General features: G+C 38.7%; 1 protein-coding gene across 1 annotated transcript in view; it reads right to left on the reverse strand.

Moving 5' to 3' along the window:
* The window catches only part of usp43b (ubiquitin specific peptidase 43b), a 154896-nt gene that overhangs the window by 32175 nt on the left and 96544 nt on the right, over positions 1 to 26177 (reverse strand). Inside the window, exons 7-8 of the mRNA XM_017705676.2 lie at positions 21704 to 21872; positions 10932 to 11043 (exon numbers count right to left, since the gene is read on the reverse strand). Coding sequence (XP_017561165.1) covers positions 10932 to 11043; positions 21704 to 21872 — 281 coding nt within the window. The remainder of the gene's footprint in view (positions 1 to 10931; positions 11044 to 21703; positions 21873 to 26177) is intronic.

The following is a 26177-nucleotide window of genomic DNA, read 5'->3' on the forward strand; positions in this document are numbered from 1 at the left end:
CTTATAATAAGCTTACAGCAGTCTCAACTTGAAATATAAGCTATATCGACTACATTTAAGATGATTTCAGTTGTGAGATAATATTTTAAGTGCCTTTACTACCTCACAAAGTTCTCGCATGAAATCATCATGAATGCTCCACATGATGTAAGGTTTTGGCCTAAACATGATTTTTAATATACATTAATGGAGGAGAGCTACACAGAATGCAGGGCACTGTGAGGAAAAATATCACAAAGAAACTTTCATAAACATTACAAATAAATCACAGAGGACACAGTAGGTTCACTGCTGGTTGTGGATAGTAAATGAAATGGCTATATGGTTACTCTCACCACCACTATAAAGAAGTCCAAGTCTGGAAGTTTCTCTAGAACATAGCATTTTCACAAAACGCTCAGAATGACTTTATTTACGTCTCAACATCTCTCTTTATATACATCAGAATAAATGTTGCTTCATCCTTATGATAATTATTCACAATTATTCAGCCTTTATCGCGCTTAATCATTTGAAAGCAACAATGACAAACACAACAATAAAGGGTGTTTGTTCCTTTTGCAAAAACCAAGTACACCTTTTCATTAAATTCAGATCATAATAAAATATCTTCTTTTTTTACAAACACAAATGTAACATCGATTGAAAAGTTTGAATTTGAACAGAATTTCTTGCCTTGTTTCAGTGAGCTAATTTGTTCACAAACTTGTCTGTGCTCTCTATAATACAAGGCTGCTTTGTCCGAAAGATGAAATTCATTTTTACTTCTTTCAAAATACAAATCATCTCTTTGGCCTTGACGCCACGATAAACAAAAACAAGAAGTCCTGCAGAGAGAGGCAGAGAGAGAGAGAGCGAGAAAAAGAGAGAGAGAGAGAGATAAAGAGAATAAAGGTAAAAATAGACTGTGAAAAGGGGGTTAAAAGGGAAACATGGACTACTTCTGTGAGTCTTTTTTTCTGGGGCTCTAGTGCTCCATGCTGATTGCACAGCTGTGAGCATTATTGCCTCAGAAAAGCTGCCTGTGCATGGATGGTGGCAATCGGGTTATCACTGAGTCACATTCATCATGCCTCATGCACACAGACAGAGTGATTAATATCACTGAGGAGGCTACATCACCTTTGGTGGAAAAGATCAGAGATGATTCAGACATCAAAACCTGGTCATTTTTATCCCACTGTTGCTGGTTACCACACCGATAACTGAGCTGATGTGTTTATACGTACGCCGAGTCAGAGCTGATGCATTTTAGTGGAGAGCTTGTTTTTTCAAGTGTCCAGCAGAGGGAAGTCTCTGACTGCTGAAGGAGAACAGGTAGGAAGCAACGAAACTCCAGAATCAGAGGAAGCAGAATCTTAATTGGTCTCCCTAATTCTTTGGTCATTATTTAGAGAAGCATAATAATGGCTAAAATGTCAATCATGTTAATTCTGCTCAATAATCAAAATCTACATTATTAATAACTGTTTTTCAGTGCTTTTTTTGAAACCAATAGAAAACAAAAACACCGGACACTCTGGACAGTTTACATATCTGTATGTAGACATGATGTTTGTCCACTGTCATGTAATGCAGGTTTATATAGTTATATAGTATGCAAACGTTTTACACCCCAATCACATTTTGCTGATATTGTGAAAAAGGTTGGCAGATTATCTACAGAGAACATACTTCACTTTTAGTGAACACTTAGCTTGGCGGTTGGTATAGTGTAGTGGTTAACACCTCTGCCTTCTATGCTGTAGACTGGGGTTCAATCCCCACCTGGTTAAATACCCTACACTATACCAATAAGAGTCCTTGGGCAAGACTCCTAACACCACCTTCCCCTACCTGTGTAAAAAAAAAAAAAGATCAAATTGTAAGTCACTCTGGATAAGAGTGTTGGCTAAATGTAGTTTAACATCTTAGAAAAAAAAAGAAAAACATAAAATGTAACATCTGCACATGCCATAATTAATTTTTTCCCCCAATATGTTAAATAAAAAGTAATTCTACATTAAAATGCGCAGATCTATGTCCTCATAGAGCAGGGGAATTTAATTAAAATTCAGTAAGGTCCAGTTAGAGAAAATTTCCTCAAGCAAAGGAACATCTGTGCTTCACTTACTGGGGCCTCAGTGCTCATCGTAATGCATAGATTTGATTGGCTGAGTAGCGTCACATGTGTACATGTACATTTACAACGTATGCGATTGTTCTGCGAGTTTCCCGGGCTGCTAAAGCTACTGTAAAGGCTAGAAAAGTTATGCTGATTAAAATAGGACCGCCCCCTCAGAATGAAATAATTCTACATAGTTTATTGGTTACAGGTCCAGGTCCGCACAGCGTCTGGCTCTGGACTCGGACTACAGTCCACCTACTAGTGATCTCTGTCTTAAAGGATGTGTGAACTTATTTATTAATTTATAAATTCACTTAAATTCAATTACATTCAAATGTATGAATTTTTAAATGCTAAATAAAATCAAAATAAGTCGTAAAGTAAATAAATGTGTGCTTTTTTTGGCCAGAAAAACAAGCTTGCCAACACGAGTCAATAAAAACAATATCTAGCCAATTATCGATTTTAGCAAACCATTACTGCATTTGTCTTCCTGAGATTTGCATCTGAGGAAGACAAAACACAAATCACAATCATGACTGAAATATGATCAACAGTGCCGCTCTGACCTGTCCTACCTTCTGCCCAATGACGGCTGGGATAAGGAGAAGCGGCTAACGAAATGTGTGTGTGTGTGTGTGCGCCGCTCTGCATGCAACTGTAAAGGTCTGCTTAGGTTAAACTTTTTTCAGAGCTTAAAATTAGTTTTGAATCACTTTCATATGTGCTGTTAGATCAGAAATACATCTGACACATGGCCATGTGGATGGAAATTCATTTAAACATACTTTTCGTGTCACACTTCACTGTCCATGCCACTGTCGTCATAATCCAGCGTCACCAGTGCTTAAGTGCCAGAGTGACATGTCTTTTTAAAAAAGAGAGAAACAGCAGAAAATATGGATGCAGCTAAGGGTTCTAGGAAACTCCCTCATGCTACAGTATTTCTATTTAACCACAGATGGGAGAAGAGAATCTCCCAGAAGTGTCAGTCTGTTCAGCTGGCTAGTGTTTCAACAGAAACGATGAATAAAGTGACATCTGCATTCGGATCAGAAGTGCAGATTCAATAAGCATGGTGTGAGATGTACAGAGAAACAGAAGCGCCAGTGTTTCTCAGTTGACTGAGAATGTCAGCGCAGGAGGTGACATTACGCTCAGTCTGTCCACAACTACACAAAGAGGGAAAAATAGCAGGGTTGCAGCGCATGAACCCCTTATTACAAAGACGAATGACTATAAGAGACCTCAGTGATGCAGAAACTATCAACACTGATACACACAGATGTGGAAAAAGTGATACAGTTAGATGAGTCATTCTTCACCATGTTCTCCTCAAATGGGCGAGTGCATGTGTGGTGTACACCAAGAAAACAGTACAGACCTGAATGCTATGGTGACCTCTACAGCAGTGGGGTCCAGTGGTTCTGTTGGGTTTTACATATTGCTTACATGGTTTTGGGCCAGCTGGCCAGTCAGGGATTGGTCAAATCAATACAAAGTCATTCTGATTGATCAGCTTTATTACTGACTATTTCAAGTTGACAACAAATTTGTAATGTTCTGTTTAACTAAAACTTTTGGATTCTGTTTCATTTTTGACAACTGTTCTTACGGGTTATTGGCTTTTAGCCCCATAAAGTCATAACTGTATCTGTACCAGTCACAAAAAATCCATATCAGTTGCTGTGCACAATTGATTGTTTCTGAGAAGAAATGTGTTCACACAAATGACAGATAAGGCTAATTCACAAACATGATGCAAACCGTCAAGAAGATAAGATTGGATCAAAAATTTGAAATTGAGCAATAAAGCTTACAATGTGAACATCGAGCCTGGAACTGTATGCTGGATTCCGCAAGCACAGAAGGGAAACAGTCAGGATGCTGTGAGCAGAGTGTATTGGGAACCCTTATAGTGCCATACTGCAGGGTCTACTACTACTGCTCAAGCTATACTGCATCCAGAGCCACTCATACTACTATACTATACTAGTTTTTTCTTTGAACAACTGACGATCATTGGTCCCAGAATTATCTATGAATCATCTCTGAGAATAAGGCAGAGCCACAAATAACTGACAACCATTAAGGGTGAAAGCTATTCTTTCTGAGGCCACTGCTTTTAGAGATGAACCTTAACCTCAACTCCAGCTGAGTCAGAAACAGAAGACTTTAATTCCACATGAACAGTGTTTTTGAAAAGCATGTTATTCACAAAGACCTACTAAACCTAAAACATAACCCTGTCCAGCATGTCTTTTACAGTACATCAATCACATCCCACATCCATTATTTGGAGTTAATTGCAGTGTCCCAGAAATGATCTGTACCAGCAAAATTGCCTTTAATAATAAGGTTGGGCTACCAAAGTAAATTCAGTTATTTATAGTACAGGCAGACAGCCAGACAGAACACACCATGGAGATGATTCTTTTTTTGGCCCTGTCTGTTTAACACTCAGTCACTGTCTCGCTTTCTCACACACTCTGTGTCCAAACTCTGCTAAACTGGAAATCAGTCACATTACTATTTGTGATAAGGTGCCTCCCCAAGCCTAGAGTAAATTGCAGTAGTTAGCCTGTCAAGTCTGCCAGCATTGTTTAAAGCTCCACTTTGTGCTCCACATCACGGACATCTGTGTATATATGCATATATCTGTCTGCAAAGACCACCCATGCTGTGGTGAAAGGCAAAATACAGGTTAACATGAGCTGGGAAGATGTGCAAATGTTTACCGCCCTCTACACTCACTCGCTGTCTTTACATAACATTAGGCCAGGCAAGTTTACTTACATAGCACATTTCATACACTGCTGTCATTCAAAGTGCTTTACAAAGAAATATACAAAGAAAATACAATCAGGCAATACAGAGTAAAAAAAAAAAGTATTCTTTTTAAGAATAGAAATTAAACATATGATTAAAACAACAGATTTAAAAGAGAACATCATTACATTCAAATCAAATTAAATAATGATATTTAAAAATCATGTTAAAAGTTAGATTAGAATAGAAAAGGGCCGTTACAGAGCTAAAGGGGCTAGAAACGTTAATAGTGCTTAAACTGAGCTGCTTAAAGAGGAACGTCTGGATTTTAGTCCAGTCTTGGGGCTCCTCTAATACTCTGTTAACTGGTTCCATTTAAGAGCAGCATAGTAGCTAAACGCTGCTTCTCCATGTCTAGTCTTCACCTTCGGCATGACTAACTGACTAGTTCCTAATGATTTGAGAGTTCTGCTCGGCTCATATTGCTGCAACATATGAAGTAAACATGCCGTCCTGCACCACTGAGTGATTTATCTGTAACAGACAGGCAGCCAGTATAAGGGTTTAAAAATGGGGGTGATGTGTTCCCTTCTTTTTCTCCTAGTGAGAACTCTGGCAGCTGCATTTTGAATCATCTGAAACTGATGGTCTTTTTAGGGAGTCCAGTTAGAAAATCATTACAGTAATCAATCCTGCTAGAAATAAAGACATGGATGAGTTTCTCCGGGTCTGCTTTAGTCAGAAAATCTCTGATCTTGTTGATATTCTTAAGGTGATAAAAAGCTGATTTAGTAACTGCTTGACACAACTGCTAAAACTAAGGCCACATCCCATTAGTACACCAATTCTGGATTCATGAGTCCAGAGAGGCAGCTATTCTGTGCCTCACATTGCTCTTCCCAAATAAAACAATCTCTGTTTCATCTTTATTCAACTGCAGAAAGTTTTGTCCCATCCAGTAAGTAATGTGCTCAAGCCACTTACAAAGTGAGTCAAGGGGACCATAGTTGTTTGGGGAGAGGGCCAAATAAATCCAAGTGTCATCTGCATAGCTGTGCTAAGATATCTCATAGTCATCGTAGTATTTGGCCAAGAGCATGTACAAATGAATAAGAGTGGCCCAAGAATTAAACCCTGGGGGACGGGGAGAGATGGTCCAGTGGGACGGGGAGGGATGGGGAGGGTAAGGGGGTTGTTTTGTGCATTTCTTGTAGTTCTGTAATGTTGTGATAAAATGCTGCTTCAATAACATGAAACAAATAAAAAATGATCACAAAAAATTGTATTTTCAGTAGTCCCTTCCTTGCAGGTATGAACTGAACCATTTTAGGGCAGCTCCTGAGAGCCCAACACAGTTCTTAAGTCTATCTGTAAACATTTTATGGTCAATGGTATCAAAGGGAGCACAGAGATCAAGCAGTAATGGAACAGTTCATTAACAAAAATGCTGTTCAATGCATTCAGCAATTTTAGCGAACAATTTGGTTTCTACCAAAATACTTACGTTATTAGTTATATTAAAGTCAAGATATGTAAGGTAAAGTATATTAAAGCTATTAATTCCAAATGATGTTTAATTTGTAACTGAGACTGTTAGAGCTAGGCCTTCAGTTCATGAGCATGAATGTCAAAACTTTCCCAAAAATAAGGGAAAAAAAAAACATCTCTACAATAGTGCTAATTCCTACCATCACTGTTATGGGATTTTAATGATCTGTTAACACTAAGCTAAGAGTGATTCACATTAACATTTGTTGTCTGTCATTTGAAGCTTGTAAAAGACATTCAGCATTTTATCTGAACAAATATATTAACACATTTTTAACTTTAAACATAAAAGGACACAAACCTGGGAATTCTGTAAAACTGATGAGGCTGGTGTATGTGACTCTGCACTACAGAATATTATAGAAATAAGACATAACATTAAATGCTAGTTGTAGGCAGGAGTGTCTCTTTGAAGAAGAAAATATTTGAAAGCAGAGGATAGACAGGTCAATTTCACAGCTAACAAACTGATATCTGCTCTTTTATTTAGTACCTTTCAAGACACCAATCTATCTTGGACTCTACTAGAACAAAAGCTCTGAGTTTGGGATGGAAATTAGAACCAATAACACACTAGGGCTGCATGATATGGGCTTTTGTTGGATTACACAGATACCTGATTGATCAAAACAGAACAGACAGAACATTTATTAAAAATAAAGAACGAGAAAACAAAAAAACAGAATAATAAATAGGAAATGGGAGGGCTGCAGTACTTAGTACTTAGTAAAAGATAGTTAAACTAAAAGTTTAAAACATTTATCTGGTGGTGAGTGTTTTGCCATTAAGGACAATATATAACTATATATTAGAATGAATACAAATAAACACAAAAACTGTAAAATGTAAAGACTTTTGTCTTTAGTAGCACACATCTTACAAGCTGCTTAGAATAACACGCTAGCAGCACGATCAAGTTTAGTTAGATATTCTGTATTTTGTTCAAACTCACCACCATCGCATTTAATCTTACTTAATGAAGGACTGACTAGCCAGATGTTGTTAACCAAAGAAGTTAATGTGAGCCTGCCTTAAAACTTTGAGTTAACGGAGTTAATTCGGTGAAAGAATCTGTGTTAAGCACTGTCAACTTATTATTACAAGTTCAAAAATCTCAGTTTTATGTCTTTTTTAAGTTAAAACCCCCAAATCTTTTTTTACAGCGTAAAAACAAATAACACTAAGCTGCCACACGCAGAAGCTTCTAAATGGTTAAGCAAACACCTTTACATGAAATATACTACTTATTTCATTAATGTTATTGTCTTTTATTGTAATATCAGCGTTTTTATGAAAATACACTGTCACTGTGGGGGAAAAAAATGTATTTTCATTTCTGTTGTTGCTATTTGGTGTTAATGTGTATAAATAGAAGTAGTGGATCAGGCATTTGTCTAACGAAGCATCAGCCACTAAGTTTCCACTAAACTATGCTTAAAATTAGCTGGGTAAGTGAGAAATACTGCATGGTGAGACAGACCCCATGATCATGAAGACTAAGAAGGTCATCTGTACGTCAACCAGCAAGATCGGAGGGAGAGGTCCTGTATATACTACAAAGACTGTGAGCTTTTTTAAAATGTATATTTCTCAGATGCTTAAGACTTTTTCACAGAACTGTATATACCAAACATATTAAATGAATGAGTGTCATTAGCGTGATCAAATGTATCAGCTGGCATGTGGAGAATGAGAATGAGAGAGAGAAACGGACTGTAAGAACACATTTGATAGCATTTGATTGACGCCGCTTGCACAGGCTGTCACACTGAGGCGGAGAGCAAAGATGTAAAAAAGGAAAGGCTTCTGCAGAACAGCAGTTGGCAACCAGCTCTGATTAAATAGAGTGAGATTTAATCAAATAGCCTACCAGGGGGGCTGGACAGACGACAAGAAGAATACGGCAGCGTAATGAATGGCTGAGCCCTCTCTCAGGAGCCTCACAGCTGAATTCAGGCCAAATGTCGCTTGTTCCCTCACACTTCCTCGCTTTGCCACTTCCTCTCTTTGTTTTTCACTCAATCTCACATGCTTTCTCCATGTCTCCCTACCTCCCTGACATGGTATCTCAACACAGATTTTCCCCTCTGTTTCAAGGACTTCTCTATTTCTCTCTACAATTTTCCCTCCATCATTGTCATTCACTCTCAAAGCACAATCTAACACACGTCGGTGTCTGCTCAATAATTTTAAATGTGTCCTACAAAATAAAAAAAAAGTATACTTTGTTTCCAACAGATATTGTTTGTGAACAACAAAGACAAAAGCAGCATGGAAACATTATGATTAATTCCATAGGCCGGGTTCAATGCAGCAGATTGAGGGGCTAGAACATGCAGAACATGATTAATTCAATACAGTTTATGTTGGTTGAACCAAACAAGCTTTTTAACCTAAATACATAAAAGTATATTCATCAAAATAAGTGATGAGTGGCAAATTTATTTTTTTACCACATGTATCAAAAACATGTATCAGCACAGTAAAAATGAAACAGGTTTATTTACATGATACCTATAGTACACTTTGTTGACTCCAAAAGCGTCTAAAAACGGTTTTGAATTTACTTGAGTGAATACGGACTTCTCATAGTGTTTATCTTTAGCTGGAGAGTTCTCACTGTGCGTTACTTACATGCATCAAAATGGTGCTGCATTACAGCCACCAACAGAATAATTTCATGATATACAAAACTAATCAAATAATCAAAACACACTTATGATTACGGAAAATAACTTTTATGGTACAAAAACACTATTGAGGGTGAATCTTGAGAAATATCTGCATGATTGCTGTCAAAACATGCAGATGATGTTGCCCTAGGAACATGAAAAGATGACTAACAGCATTTATTACTTGAACCTGTTTAACTACATAACACATACATGTTACATTTAACCCTACATTCATTTGTGCCCCACCGTCCTGGCTCTATCCTTTAACCCCTAGAAGTCAAGAGCTACAACTGTAATTTTGCTCTACTATTTAACCCTCGTGTGGTGTTCATGTTGTTGTTACTCTGCGGTCTTGTAGACCCACTACATTTATTTATTTTTTTAATCCATTATTTATGTAAAAACACCAGATTTTTAAAATAGTAAAATAATAAAATAGTAAAATAAAGTGCCCAGCACACAGTTCTTCTTTAGCAGCTGTAGCCAGTCAGCAGCATGTCCATGTTGTTCACCCTCATACACACACGCACACATATACAAACACATTCACACACACCTGCCGCGGAATAAAAGTGTGGAGGTGCTGTGTGTGTGTGTGTGTGTGTGTGGTGGGGGGTGGTGAACAGTGTGAAGTCATTGAAAATGGGGTATTTATCATGTTCTTCAAAGGAAATGAGCAAAGGCCACAGAATCTGAGGTTGAAACAATAATAAATCACATTATTTTGTCTTTCTGGTAAACACTGAAAATGGGTCCCCAACACAAATGGGACCCCAACACCACACAAGGGTTAAATGGAATTCTGTAATTAAATATTTATTTACACAGTTTCATTTACATTCGATTTACATTCGGCATTGACAGCTTTGAGTCTGTATGTACAACCTTTTTTTGTTTGTTTCTGTATGAATATGCATGATGAGGACTGTATGCACTACAACTTTTCATCCAATTCAGATCATAATAAATAATCTTTTCGTCTACTTACAAATGCCAATGTGATCTTGATTGAAAGATTAGAATCTACACTTTTGAAAGAACTTCTCTGCTTCTATCAATGAGCTACGAGTGAGAAATAATTAATAAGGAATTACATCACACTTTTGTTACCACTAGCAATAACTGGTGGTTCTGAGATTTAAAAATAAACCCAGTCGTTTTAAATAGCATGCAAAGTCGTTTCTATTAACGAGGCCTTCCGGCCTTTCCAATGCTAATGCACTAATTGGCGTGTACCTCAGTAGCTCCACGGCACCGCGATAAGGGAGCGGTATGAGCGACAGCGAAACTGCTGTGGGACATCATTGATCTGACAGAGATGCACAGCAAGGTGCATCAAAGCAGAAGAGGCCACTTGCTTATGCTTTGGTTTAGAGATTACAGTCATGTTGTGTGGATATCAACAAATTTGGCATTAATCAGAGACTAGGGAGTTTGGGAGCTGTTAGACTTGAGGTGCAGAGAGACATCTGAGTTTGTGGCTTTGTGATATGACAATACAGCATTATGATACTTGACATTTTCACCACACACAATATCCCAAACCCAGCTTTAGCCCATGTCTACTCTATAAAAGCAGTTAAAATGCAATTTAGTCCAAAACCAGGAATAGTCCATGACTGATACACCAGTCCAACGTGTATGTTTAGCATTTCAAAGGCTTGCAAACAAGCTACACCAGTAAAGCAGCACTGCCACATTTTTAAAAGGCTATGAAAAACTATGCAAACATAGACTGAGGGAAAATCACACTATTAAGGAAAAGATAAATGAACAGTGATGTAATTTATCACAATAATTGTTATATATTGCCATATCGTCCATATTATTACCTGCGGCTGAGCCCCATTGATCATCAGGTAGTAAAGCTTACTGAGGATACTCTGCTGGAGCTGATCCCACGAAACTGACCTGTCCTCACGCATCAAGAATGGAGGACCAAACCTGTGGAAAAAGAGAGGTTAGTATAGATATGAGTGAACATTTTATCAGAAGCACCTACCATCACCTTGATGGTGTACAGTTAGAGACTGTAGCTCATCTGTTAAAGCACAAATGATGACGCATCCAATAGCCTTTCATCAGTGGTTAGTTTCTGACCACAGAGTCCTTGGCTGGATATTTTTATGCAATAGAGATGGCACTGATTCAATAGGAGGTATCAATATTGGGCTGATTTCAGCAAAAAATGCTGGGTTGGAGATCACAGGGCAAAAGAAATGAATCTGACTCTGTCCTGTAACAAATCTATCCAAGTATCACACTCACACTGCATTATGGGATGTTGTTAATGTTGTATTTCTTCCTGTGGGGTAGTTGAGCATTTGAGTCGTTTTATCATCATCACCTACTTTTAGCATGATAGTCCACTTTCATCCTACATCTGATCTTAGGAAAAGTGCTTCAATTAAAAATAGCACATTTTACAACTTAAAGAAGAAGCATCGGATATCGGTATTCGCTTATGTTTGTCATGACATCTTTAACTAGAACCACACACTACTATGCCACTACTATGACAGTGACACTGCTCTGTTGAGAATGATCCACCACCCAAATAATACCAAATAACCAAATAACACCGGATCAGCAGCGATCCTGTTGTCAGAAACTCACCATTAATAATGGGGTACAGGGTGGTTGGTAAAGTCTGTTTGAGCACAGTCAAAGCTGTATTTTTACTGTCTATAACACACTACTGTGATAATAACAACTACTCCAGTCACAATTACAATACTGCGCACAAGTCAGAGATTACACCACGTGTTTCAAAACAGCCATTAAAATGAGATTTTATATAAAATAATCCACTTGCATAAGGTTGGGGAAAGTCAAAGGGACTCCTAACAACCATGCAAGACCTGGTAGACCACCAAAAATGTCACCATCAGATAAACAGTACTTAAAACTTTCATTTTTGAGAGACGAGAAAATCAAGCTTCACTCTTGATTCAGATCTGAAAAAAAAAACACTAGTGTTTCTGTCCATCCTTCCACTGTGAGAAGACAACACTATGAATCTGAAAGGGTATGTAACTCTTGAGCAGCTGTAAGTAAGAAAAGGAATTAGACAAAAAAACTAAAATAAAAAATAAAAAAAGGTACTGGTTTTTCAGAACAATGGACTGACCAACCCAGAGTCCAGACCTCAACTTTAGTGCATCTGTTTGGGATTACTCAGATTGTGAGAAGCAGAAAATGCAACCAGCTTCTAAGAGGGAACTTTGGAGGTGTGGAAAAACACACACATATATACACACACACACACACCCACTCACACGCACACACACACAAACACACATCTTCTAAGCCGCTTTTTCCCTCATGGTCGCAGGGGGTGTTGGAGCCTATCCCAGCTGTCATTGGGCAGAAGGCAGGATAAACCCTGGACAGGTTGCCAGTCCATCGCAGGGCATACAGACAGACATACATATTCACACCTAGGGGCAATTTAGCATGTCCAATTGGCCTGACTGCATGTCTTTGGACTGTGGGAGGAAACCGGAGTACCCAGAGGAAGCCCACGCAGACACGGGGAAAACATGCAGACTCCACACAGAAAGGACCCTGGTCACCCGGCCTGGGAATCAAACCCAGGCCCTTCTTGCTGTGATGCGACAGCGCTAGCCACTGTAGAGTGAAAAAAACAACTAAGGTGAATTTAAGCTGTAATAAAGGTGAAGCGTGGATACATTAACACAGAAAACTGCACAGAAGCTTCAACAACTAAAAGTATATTTTTCAATTAAATATGTGATTTCTGCTTTTTTCCCTGACAGTGGAAAACATACTTTTACTTTTTTGACTGGAGATTAAATGAATGAATGGTGGTCTCTGATTCATCACAGTGTTGCATGTGTTTCGTGTAGAGGCCAAAAATAATCATAATAAAATTCTAATAATAATATATTGTACTAAAACAAGTGAACTGATCATGGCAAAATACTTGATCGTGGTGCACCGAGTCAAGACTAAAGATCATTGTGAGGTCAGAATGCTTCCTGAATGTTAATGGAAACCTTCATTTCCTGCCACATTATCACTGAAACACAAAGACACTGTACAGCACATACTGGCCATAAATTCACCCAAACTAAGCTTGTGCGAATGTGCATGCGAGAATGAGAGAGTGGAATAGTACAGCAAGAGGCTGTGAGACCTGTGAGTGAGCGAATATAATCAGTGTGTCTGTGTGAGTGTGCGAGTGTGTGTGTGTGAGAGAGAGAGAAGGAAACATATACACATAAAAGTAGATGGAAGCAGGGAGGTAACCTAAACATCCATTGTGGCTCAGGACACGCCTGTGATCATATAGAGCAGCTCCCTTATTCATTCATCCAAACAGTGGAAATACTCCAGATATATTAGAGCATATTAGCTTGAACAATGCTCTCCGTTTAAATCGACAACATCCCTGCAATCTGTGCCACACTTGGCTCCAGTGGGAGTGCATCATTCACATGTGCTGCCAGAATTCTCCACACAACAGAGCCTCTACCACTGCCAAAGAAATGAATAGAGAAAAACAAATCAAACCACATGTAGAAAAGAACAGGGCCGCTCAGCGATAAACAATTAATTATACTGGGGTTTCACTGTGGTGTAAGAGCCAGGTACAATCGTCAGGTTGTCTCTGGCAGCAGACAGGGCTGCCAGTCAGCTGCTCTGAGCTTTATTCTGTTCCTACAGGCTTTGATGTTCCTCTGCTTGGTTTGATTCTGACTTTGCCCGCAGGTACAATAGAGGCTTTCCCCACCACTACATCACTGCACACCCCTGCCTGCCGTTATCCCTGCATTACCATGTTGCCTCTTCCCCTTCACTCTTTATCTTTTTCTTTACTTCTTTTTCCTTCAGTCTTTCTTATTTAAACTTCCTTTCTTTTCTTCTATTCTTTGTTTTTTTCTTTCCTTCTTTCTCCCCTTCTTTCTTTGTTTATTTCTACCTTTCTTCTTTGTTATTCTTCCTTTCCACCTTCCGTTCTCCCCTTCCTTTCCATTTTTCTACTTATCTATTTTCCCATTTTTCCTTTTTCATTCCTTTACTTTTTATTTTCTTTCAGTCTTTTATTCTTTTTAGCTTTTCTTTCTTTGTCTTGCTTACTCCTTTACCCCTACTTGCTCACTCGCTCACTCTTTCTCTCCCTTTTTCTCTATGGCAGAGTTGATGTGTGATGCCCTGAAGAAGGTAAACAGGCGTGGAGCAGGTTCTCGTCCTGCCCCACGTCTCAAAGAACCAAGACCTTCAGCATTTACTGGTCTACACTGTGAAGAACACCAACACCTAAACCACCCCCCTCCCTGCACAGAGTGCACAATACATCAGAACTGTAGAAACTGGATGTACCAGTTCCTGAAGCAAAAAGAACTTCAGGTGCGGGAAAACACAGACTGGACACCAAACAACATCTGGATTTTTCATAGTTCAAATTCAAAAATCCACTCATAAAGACACTGAGCAAAACAAAGGCTGTGAGTAAGTAACATTTGAGAAATGGATTTTTGGATGAAGACAGGCTGATTTCACATGTTGGAGCTACAAGAGCTGCCGGCAACTCAAACAGTACATCATTGACATTTCCTGCTGTCTCACTCTTAACAACAACAAACTACAGCAGTGTCCACAATAGGCACTAAATTATACAACAAATTTAAGAGTTTCAAAAAAATATTCAGAGTTTTGGCAAAGCCATGACCAAGAAACTTTGCTAATTTTTTGCTAATAAATTATGCATTATGTTCTTCATTGATACCAATAAAACATCAGCTTTTTTTGTGAGCACAGTCATTGTATTACGACTAATCAACTTCAGTACACTATCTACATATATCCTGAATGTGCAGAATGTAGTCAAATCAACCAACCCCAAAGCCCTTATTTTCTCCAGACTTTAGTTCTTTACCGGCACACAGGTGATTGGATTTGATGCTCCAGGTATGGTCAGTGCTCTGCAGATTTTGTACTTTGAATTTCCTTTTATCACAAGAGCTAAAATATGCCATGTCAAAATGATAAAGCATACATGTGCTTGAATGCATAAAGGTCACCAAAGGTAAGGCATAAATGGTCCCTGAACATTTTTCATGTCCCCAGTGGCATTATGCTTTAGCCGAGGATGATTAGGTTTAGGCTTTTAAGTCTGCTGTGGTGTTTGTCTTGTTTTTGACCCTGCTGTCTGATTTAAACCCTGTTGGTTTTTGCTGTCTGTGGTGAGCAGATGCATGCGTTATAGAAAAGTGCCGGAGTTTCTGCTGTGTTTTTGTGAATTCTGTATTCTGGTCGATGTTTACACAATCTTGTATTTGTTTTGTATCACCATAGTATGGAAGTCTTGAATTAGATTATGACTGCAGTACTGTTATCATTAGGCTATATCCTGATGTTTTGACATTGAAGAACATGGAGCATTTGGAAAACATATTTTTAAAAAATATTAACTATGGGCCCACTCACTTTTTCATAGGTTTAGACAAAAGTGTATTTCTGCCTATGCCACTGGTTTGGAATCACCTAGCCCAGACAGTGCTGTCTCACTTTAGCCATCAAACACCACCATAACACCATTCTGTAATAACAGCCATATAGAATTATAATGCAATGAAATCTCAGACTCAAACTTCTTAGTCTACTTTTCACAGCTGACATCCTTTTGATCTGCAACACAGCAAACAGTAGATTAAGTCCAGCTTACTTAGAAAAGAGAGACACACAACTGTCTCCTAACCCCAGGCCTATGCAGATCCACCAAGATTTTGGGGCCATTGTTTGCAATAGCTGCAGACTAAAATGCTTGTTTTGAAAAAAGTAAAAAAGTAAGTAATTTTAGTTGCTTTTTGTTTGGTTTGTTTTTTTTTTTGCTTTTACTTATTTCAAATATAGCCTAGGTAGTTTGAAATTAAAGGTACCTGGGAGAACCAAGAACATGCAAAGACGGAAAAAAACTAAACTGTAAAGTCTCAAAAAACATCAAACTGATGAAGTAATGAAAACTGGCTACAATGTATTGACAAGTCATCCACATGTACATTCTGCCAATAGAATATAAATATACTTAGGAATATTCAGGAAATCTGAGGAAATGTACTAAATAAAGTACTTAGAGCATCCGGAAGCACTGTGACTCTGAAGTAATATGAACCCAGCAGCTAATGTGCTTTGTATCAAACAACACAGTGCAAAATCGCCTAGCATCTATATTGCTATGAAAGGCTCAGTCATCGCACATAGAGCAGACAACTGCATGAAAAAGAAATGAAGGAGTGTTCATACGCATGAGCAGATTAGAAGAGAACTGACAAAATCATTATTTGTGGCCAGCTTAGTTTAAGTACAGCCTACGCGTTGACGGAGTGCCTGAGATTGTGGCTTCTCAGCACGTAGCATAGAAGCTGCACGCTTCATTCTGAAAGCACTTCACAGATTCCCTTATTTAGTGTAGAGATAATGTGAGCTTTAGTAAATGCTGCAAGGACTGGTTGAATTTGCGGGAATTCTTCTTCTAAAAAGAGAAAGCACTCGGCCCTCACCCTCCCAACTTTCCAGCATCATGTGATGGGAAGTCCTAGCCAGCAGGTCAGAATTAGCAATGACCAAATTGGAGGTAAGGAAGAACCGAGGAAAAAAATTACAAAAGTGCTTATGAGGACACAACCACATTCATTGTTCTTTTTGCTGAGTAAGCACAAAGCTGTATTACTTACCTAACTGAAATTCAATACTGAAATGTGGCTGAAGAGTTTAACTCATTTTCTGTAATTAGTGAAATGCATTTTAGGGCACAACCGAATGAACCTGTTGTTCTATGAAGATTCCATTCTTGAGTAGATTTCTCAATAGTGATTGTGCTTTAGCTTAACTATACAGCCGTATGCAAAGCTTAGGGACCTCTGGTGAATGACAGGTGGCACTTTTCAATGGACAATTACTGTTTACTTGCTTACATTTATTTACATTTATGGCATTTGGCTGACGCTCTTATCCAGAGCGACTTACAATTTGGTCATTTTACACAGGTAGGCCAAGGCGGTGTTAGGAGTCTTGCCCAAGGACTCTTATTGGTATAGTGTAGGGTGTTTGCCCAGGTGGGGATTGAACCCCAGTCTACAGTGTAGAAGGCAGAGGTGTTAACCACTACACTATCCCAACCACCGACTTGCTGAAGCTCCTGTGTAAAAGTTATGACACATAATATATGTGACCTTTTCCCACTACTTACAAAATATTAAACTTTTTTCCACTGCTAACAGAGTGAATAGAAACTGTGCACCAAAACCTCCAGAAAATGTCTTATTCAAGTGTGTTCCCTGTTAGAAAATCAAAAAACGTATACTTTGACTGTCTGCACAGTATTGAAATACTGTATTAAGGACAAAATATCAAGGCCTTTAAAAACAAAAGCACCGGGTCAGAATCCTAACTGGAATTCAGTATGGCAGTAGACTAAAAGGCAGTAGACTGAAACAGGAAACTGGAAAATGGTTAGATTACTAGATTGGAAGAATAATAGGATGCCCACTCCACCAACTTCACTATCTAAAGCAATTATGTCAACGTGTATGATTTTGTGTGTTATATAAATCATTAAAGTCTCAAAACATGCATTCACTCTAGCCTGGGTACACCAGCTTTTCTTGCTGGTGGGATGTGAAACGCTGAACCACGATCCAGTAGCTGAGAGCTCTGAGACTGCCTGGTCGTGAGCAGGTCATTAAAATGTTCTGTTTTAGGTTCATAAAAAGTGAAAACGTACAAAAGCAGCTCACGGCAGAGCGCACCAAGGACACCTGGAGAGGAACGTGAAAAAGGCTGGGCTTTCACTGCTGTAGTTTCATGCCAGCAGAACAGCAGCAGCAACTCCCTGCTCTCACGAACGAAAACAAACCGCAAACTCCTCCGACTCTTCCCCTCCCTCCATCACGCTCGCAACTGCTTCTGAAAGAAAGCCCACTCTGACATGCTCTCCTGCTGTGTGTGCTCAGGAGGAGAGAGAGAGGAGGAGTGGTGCAGAGAGAGAAAGGGTGTGGGGGAACAGACGAGAGAAGATCGCACCATTAAAAACTAATAATTGTGCCACTGTTTTTTGATTGTCGTCATGTCATTGCAATGCCTGCTCACAAATATGACTTGGCATCAATCTGAGTCACGTTTGATTCGTTTGTGGCAGGCTAAGCGGGGGAAGAGCAAATATGATGTCACTAAAAATGAAAAATGGCCACCTTTCTCCCAGGAGCTCCATAAAGCAGCAAATAACTCACAGTGAATCCAAATGAGCTTGTCTGCACACACAGAGATTCACAGGGTGTAGTTATTCTTGGCTTTTAATGTCTTCTGAAAAGCATGTTTCAGAACTCTTACTGTGTTTTATAGTTATCTTATCACAGAGAGCTTACATAAGACATGTCCATGCACACGTAGGCTTAAGAAAAGACTGGGCCAAATCATAATTTACACACAGAACGAGGACTGAAGCACACTAAGAAACTTCCTCACATTAGTGTTAGCAGTGCTCCTCATTTAAGATGTTTACATTCTTAAATTTAAAGCTTCCTTAATGCACAACTGTATAAACGTCCATAAGTCCTTAAAAGATTCTATAAAAGTCTAGAAAAGAGACCACCTTATATTTATATAATCCCCAGGCTAAATTGTCAATAAGTCGAAGTTATTTATTTTTCAAGAAAAAGAAAAACACATATTTAACAGAAAATTACAGAAGTATAAATAAATGTAATATAATTTGTTTAGCATTTAGTGTGTATACCATTTTTCTTTATTACACCTTCCATTCTTTTCCATCCTTAATTCAGTTTTCCATATTTTTGGATAACTCCAAAGTTCAGTCTTAGAATTTGGTTGCATTTTTTGTTTCTTATAATCCACGTATTCCCAAACATGTTCAGTGACACTGATTTCTGGGCTCTGGGGCAACTCATTCATTGTTCTGAAAACACCAGCAGCTTCTTTGTTTGATTTTCTTTTTTGTCCATTCCCTTTTCTCAGTAACTCAGAAAAAGTTCTCAGAAAATAAATAAGAAGCTTCTAATGTTGAGCTGCCTTCTCAAAGTGGAAGAATTGACAAAAACATCTGGGGAATGTTTCCAATATTAAGCAAGAGTTGAGCTTGATTTTCTTCTCACTCAAAAATAAAAGCTTTAAGTACTGTTTATCTGATGGACACAGTTTTGTTGGTCTAACAAATGGTCTGCATGATTGTTAAGAGTCCCATTTCCTCTTTATCTTTTAATCATTTTTTTGAACTCCAGTTTTGGAAACTTGATTTTTTCTCCTTTCACCTGTCGCTTCCATATTTAAGTGGATTATCTTAAACAAAGTCTCTTCAAAAATATCTATAGAACAATGGGCCTCATTCACCAACCGTTCTTAAGAAGAAATGACTTTCATTCAGCAATGTTTCATCTGCAGTTTAAGACCATCATGAATCTGAAGGAAACTTTTTTTAGGACCTTTCTCAAGAATAAATGGAAATTCAGTAAGGGAGGTGTACGTGGGACAGTGCTATAGTTCTTAAATTTGATTCTAGGAAAATCTTTTATTGGTAGAGAACCTCTATAGTATGTGGAGGTTCTGTACAGGAAACACCTGTTGTTCAGAAATTGCCACATTTACAGCATTACTGTTCCTCAGTTCTTTAACAGTTGCTGTTTTTTCCTGTGAAACTGAAGATATTGGCCTAATTACAAACACCATTTTCTGTGGATGATTTCCTTCCGTCATCAAACAATCAAGTAAAACTGTCAAAAAAAAGAGTAGCTTTTGCTACATTTTGTAATCTTTTGCCTCTGGAAGGATATTTATGAACTGATATCTCCTATCATAGTGAGTTCATGGAGTGCCATATCTGAGTGCCATGTTCCCACATAAAACCTTAAACATTTTCCATGTTTTCTTTTTCATCCTTTTCAACCGCATATCATGCTGCAATGCCCACTGCATGTCCACTTTGTGCTAAATTTATGATAAAAGTTTGTCATTATTGAGTAAAATCTGTTACCCTGTTCCAAAAAGCCAATGAAAAACAATTTACAACACAAAACGATGTTCTGTTGTTACTCAAATAGTAGAAAAAGTCTTTGAAGGCCTCTCTAGTTTTAAAGTTACAAAAGGAAACTCAACCTTTTGGAATCTTTCAGTCATGGTGCTCTGTGATGCCATGATTGTCATGAGGAATTGTTGAGAAAAGGCCAGCTGAAGTGTTACTTTCTTCACAAAACGCGAAACGTCTTCAGCCTCCAACGCAACTTCACCATCCAATTGATCTGCATGAGAACGCTCTCTTCTCCCATGCTCATTCTCTTTCAGTCTCTTTTTCTGTTGATAGCACGCGTGGGAGGAAATCACAGGGGACTCTCTTGATCTCTGGGTGACTGCCACTGACGGAAGTCTATCTGATGGATGACTCTGCTGTGTCAAATGTCTCTGAAAACTCTTAAAAGCCAAAGTCGGCACTGAGGTAAAAGTCTGCGGATCCGAATTCAGATTTTTGCCTGGGGCCGGAGACTTTTGACAATTGTTACGTCAGAAAATGTCTGACATTACATGATTTTGTTTCTGACGGTTTGAGTTGACATGGGTCCCCAAACCCAACCAATCTAGTGCCAGGATTGTATCATACTTCAATGTATGATTGCAGATAAACACAGCACTGCAGTTTATAAGGTACAGCTACCACATACCGTACATGGTAGGTCTACAAGTATTGACTACAGACTTGTTTGCGGTACAATGGAAAGGGACATTATTGGAGTGGTGGACCTTGTCATCACATTAGTGATGCCAATATGTATACTGCAACATATATGAGGTCTCATAATAAATACACTACATGCTTTAGTCAGATCTTTCTGTGGCAGACTATGTTTTGGGAACACACAAAGGACAAGTAGTAAGCAATTAGCAATAGCCAATGAGAGCGTGAAGGAAAAATCTTGGGGGGTAAACAGCCAGAAAAAAAGTAATGTTAAATGAATTATTGGAAAAAAAGAGCCACGAATACTGACTGCACCCACTGACACTATAAGCTTATGAACAGCTTCTGAGTGAATATTTTGAGCAGCTTTCTCATTTGTGCTGGCAAACCCAGGAAACGGAGGGGTGGCTAGTCGACCTCTGGCAACAGCATAGACGCTTGTTTGATGTGACGCCTACTTTTTTAGCTTTGCACAAAAGAGCATAGCAACAGCAACTACAGCAAGTTGCTCAGGCACTATTTTAACATTTGATGGTTCTCTTCTTAGTGTTCATGGGATCTGGGGAACATGCATGGTTTGCCATGAGTCCTGATCCCTAAGATCTCAAGCCTTGTCTGCATTCAATCGTGTAGTGTTCCTGTCCCTTAAATTAATTAATCACCCTGTGGGCTGTCCTCCCCAAGTGACAGCCCTTACAGTTACTGACCACTGAGGAAGTGCACTGATGGTTGACACAAACCGCACACAGGAAAAGATGCGATATCGTCTGTCAGTGCACACCTACAAGACATGTTTGTCTAATACAGTGATCAGAGAGTGTAAAACTGTAGACATGACCTCTGTAACTTTGAACTTTAAAATGCACAGATATAGAAAGTCCTCTCTGTAGTCCTCACCTAACAGCCTGCTGGCCTGCTCCAGCTGCATTACACACCAGCAGAAGAATCTTCACTGTGCCTGCACCCTGGTTGAGGAACTCTGAGGACAGCGCGCCGGATGCAGCCAGTCTTTGAGCCTCTGGCCCAGAGGAGGAGTAGGGTGAGGAAGGGAGGCTGTGGTGGTACCCTTTGACAGGAGAGAAAAGCAATAGTTAGTTCAAGTGCAAGTGGCAGCTTCTGCTGACTAGCCCACTGAAGACATGCCATTTGCTCTTATCTGCTGTGAAGAGGAGAGTGTTAGGCTAGAGTGGGGGCTTTGGAGGAATGTCAAAGTGTAGCTAGATAAGTTTTGTCAGACAAAAATACATTAATCTGATAAAACTAGACAGTGAGAGAGACGGACAGAGAGGAAGAGACAGAGAGGGGCACACAGGACAAAAAAATAAGTGCTGCTAAACTCTGCTCTTTACTATATGAAGCTAGTGAATGTTAAGAACATACATATAACTGAAAACAAAGAACATAATACACTGATTAATTGTATTAGTAATTTTCTTGTGTTTACATGTTTACAAATGATAAAAAAAACAGTATTGTAACAGAGCTTCATCAGAGAGAATGAAGTTTGCTGGTGTCTCCCTGATGAAGGACTAAATATGCTGCAGATACATTTTAACCTTTTGTCCTTAGCCATGATTTAAGGATTTTTGCAATGATTTAAGCAATTTATTATACTTTATGAATGCAAATAGTCATTCCATTTTCAATTCAGAAATAGAAATGAAAAAACGTACAGGTATTCCAAGTGTTATTTTCAAAATGCAAAAATCTAAAAGACAAATAAACAGTAGCTACAGAATTTAAAAGTGACTTAAATTTATAAAACAAAATCTCAGAAAAGGGTATTTCAGCTGACTGCAGTCTCATATTCACAGCTTTTACCCGTCAGTCAGCCCATTAGATAGAGATATAGATAGAGATATAGATAGATAGATAGATAGATAGATAGATAGATAGATAGATAGAGATATAGATAGATAGAGATATAGATAGAGATATAGATAGATAGATAGAGATATAGACAGAGATATAGATAGATAGATAGATAGAGATATAGACAGAGATATAGATAGATAGATAGATAGATAGAGATATAGACAGAGATATAGATAGATAGATAGATAGATAGAGATATAGATAGATAGAGATATAGATAGATAGATAGATAGAGATATAGATAGATAGAGATATAGATAGAGATATAGATAGATAGATAGATAGATAGATAGATAGATAGATAGATAGAGATATAGACAGAGATATAGATAGATAGATAGATAGATAGATAGATAGATAGATAGAGATATAGATAGATAGAGATATAGATAGAGATATAGATAGATAGAGATATAGAGAGATAGATAGATAGAGATATAGACAGAGATATAGATAGATAGATAGATAGATAGAGATATAGACAGAGATATAGATAGATAGATAGATCCACAGCTCCACACACCACAGGGCAGGTTTGATGTCCTCTTGATGTTACCCCCCCAACTGCAACAAAATCCTCAAATGAACCAGCTAGCTTCTCCTTAGGGGGGTCTGTTTGAATTCACTCAAGAGTCAAGGCTATGAATACCAGAATCAACCACATGCCTCATAAAAGTTAAACAGCACAGCCCCTGACATCAGGGCCATTCATTTATCTATAATGGGGGGAAGTATGCGCTCTGTAGTTCTTCATGAACACTGCAATAGAGCTAGTGCTCACACTTTCTCTCAGTACATCATGCACCTTTGTGCATGATTAACCTTCAGCTGGCCTGACGTACAAAGAAACCTTTCCCACAGAGAGAGGTGACCCACGTTCACGAGAATAGGAACATGGTGTAAATGAAAAGTCTCCTTATGTAGTGATGGCTTTTAGATTGAGGCACTGTATGGCCAGAACTATATTGTTATGGATTATATCTTGTGGATCACCATTTAGAGTTACTTGAATACAAAAGTTTGGAAGCAACAATAAAATATTTTTAAAGGAATAATGGACAGTAACATGTTTACAACTCGCATACATTTTACACACTGAATTCAGTTCAGAAACTGACTCACTCCTTGATAAACACATCAGTTCTAACATTTACCCGCCATTAATGAGTCCTAACCAAGCTATAATCCAGACTTTCCTACCTCAAAATCAGATTACTTTACATACACACATCACTGTTTAAGAAAAACGTATTCAAAGTATTCACTTCTGTCAGGTTAGCACAGTGATGGGTGTACACAGTATCAATTTCAGTAACAATTACCATACAGCTCTATTGAAAATATGTCGAAGGATAGTTTGTAGTCTCATTACCACCCTCCATCGTCTCGTCCTTTCTTTCACCCTCTCACGGAGTGACCCAGACGCTGATTCTCACTTTAATTCCCCAACAGCTGAGCGAGACCTCCTCTGTGCTGTGGGCCTATGAGAGACAATGTCTGGGTCTGGCAAAACTGCCAGATTCTTAATTAAACACCTCTGCCCCTTGTTGAGGCACTACTCACCATGTAGTGCAGTGGTCAAAAAACATCAGCTAAATTCATACTGACTTCACACACACAGCAGGAGCAGCTTTGAGACAGCAGGGATTTAAAGGTGGAAGAAGCCACTAAAAATCCTAAAAACTCGAAACTCTAAACTACGGATGACTGTAGGCGGCTAAAATATAATATCACCACAGCAAATCAGGGGGCCACATCAGACAAAATTTAAACCCTATTATCACAATACTTTAAGATATTTTTATAACATATGACATCTTAATATTTAGCATTTAGTGTGCCAAATTGTAAGAAAAAAGGTTATACAAAACTGAGCTCTATATTTTTCAGCATTCACAAAGAAACTATGGTAGAAACTACACAAATTAACAGCTGATAAAAATGAAGTTTGAATGAATGTTTAGAGACCCTTTATGATTGATCCGTATTATTTTATGATGCGTGCAGTCGTCCACCCGTACTCTACAGCTCTAAACACTGTGCAACAGGTTTAGACGTGTGCATTTAAATACAGGGGAACCCGCTCTTCTAATTATAGTGGCTTTTCATCAAGTGTTAAGCACCTCCTCCATCAACATCTGTACTGCGCTTTGTCTACTAATGAAGCACAGCAATGATGAATGGCACTGAGCACAGAAAAGAAGGATGTGTGTTTCTGTGTCAGTGTGGAAAAAATAATGTATATTTTTGGTGCAGATAATAAAGAACAAGACCGAGAAGTTCTGACATGAGCGTGTGTGTTTGCATGCATGATAAGTGTGTGAACAAAACTACTAAAGATTGTTTCTAAAAACATGCACAAATGCACAAGTGCATGCGCATACAGATATCGGGCTGATGAAACTTTCATTTCTTTTGGTGTTTTTCTTTTGTCCTCAGTCAACTTTACCAGCTATAATGTTGGTTTGGCCAAAATTCAAATTAACATAACTCTTTTGCCTTACCTTAAAGGGAGTCAATCAGCCGAGACACATTTGGTGTCTGAAATTTGTTTCCTTCCTTTAAGTTTGCTTCTATGAACGCTAATGTAGTTAGCAAGCGCACACACACACGCACGCACACACACACACACACACACACACACACACACACACACACACACACACACACACACACACACACACACACCACTTCTCCTTCTGGGTCACAAGGGGTGCTGAACCCTATCCCAGTTGTCATTGGGCAGGATACACCCTGAACAGGTCGCCAGACCATTGCAGGGCAGACAGACAGACACACTCACACCTAGGGGCAATTTAGCATGTCCAATTGGCCTGACTGCATGTCTTTGGACTGTGGCAGGAAACCGGAGAACCCGGAAGAAACCCACGCAGACACGGGGAGAACATGCAAACTCCACACAGAGAGGACCGTGGTTGCCCGGCCAGGGACTCAAACCCAGGCCCTCCTTAGCTAGCAAGCAATACAGCATAATGCAAAAGTTTATTAAATCAGTCATGGGTCATGAGCATGCAATGCTGTCCTCCTGAAGCTTTGAGGAAAATCTTCAGTTTGATGGAAAGAAAAAAGTGCTACACTGTAAATGTAGTGCTTAAAGAAAAGAGACTAAACAACTTAAAATGGCTGGCTAAAATAGCTTGGATACTGAATATGCTTGCTATTAAAATTGCTATTATAGGTGATGTTTACAGCTGATCTAGTTGAAGTTTTAGTAAATAACAGATCACATTCCTTTTTAAGCTTACTTAAGCTTACTTCTCCAGGCCACAGCCTTTTAGATGTTTACTTTTGTAAAATGCAAGGCCTACAGCTAATAACTTGACTCCAAACTCAACTCAGATTCATGAAAACTTGTGTCTCTGTCATACAACCCCCTTAAACAGATCAACTCTAAAAGACATCCATGGCAGGGAGAACAAGAGAGTATAATTGGTCTCTCTTCGTGCGAGTAAGCTGATGTAACAGAATTGTCCGC

Source organism: Pygocentrus nattereri, chromosome 14 (assembly GCF_015220715.1).
Source record: "Pygocentrus nattereri isolate fPygNat1 chromosome 14, fPygNat1.pri, whole genome shotgun sequence".
Classification (NCBI taxonomy): Eukaryota; Metazoa; Chordata; class Actinopteri; order Characiformes; family Serrasalmidae; genus Pygocentrus; species Pygocentrus nattereri.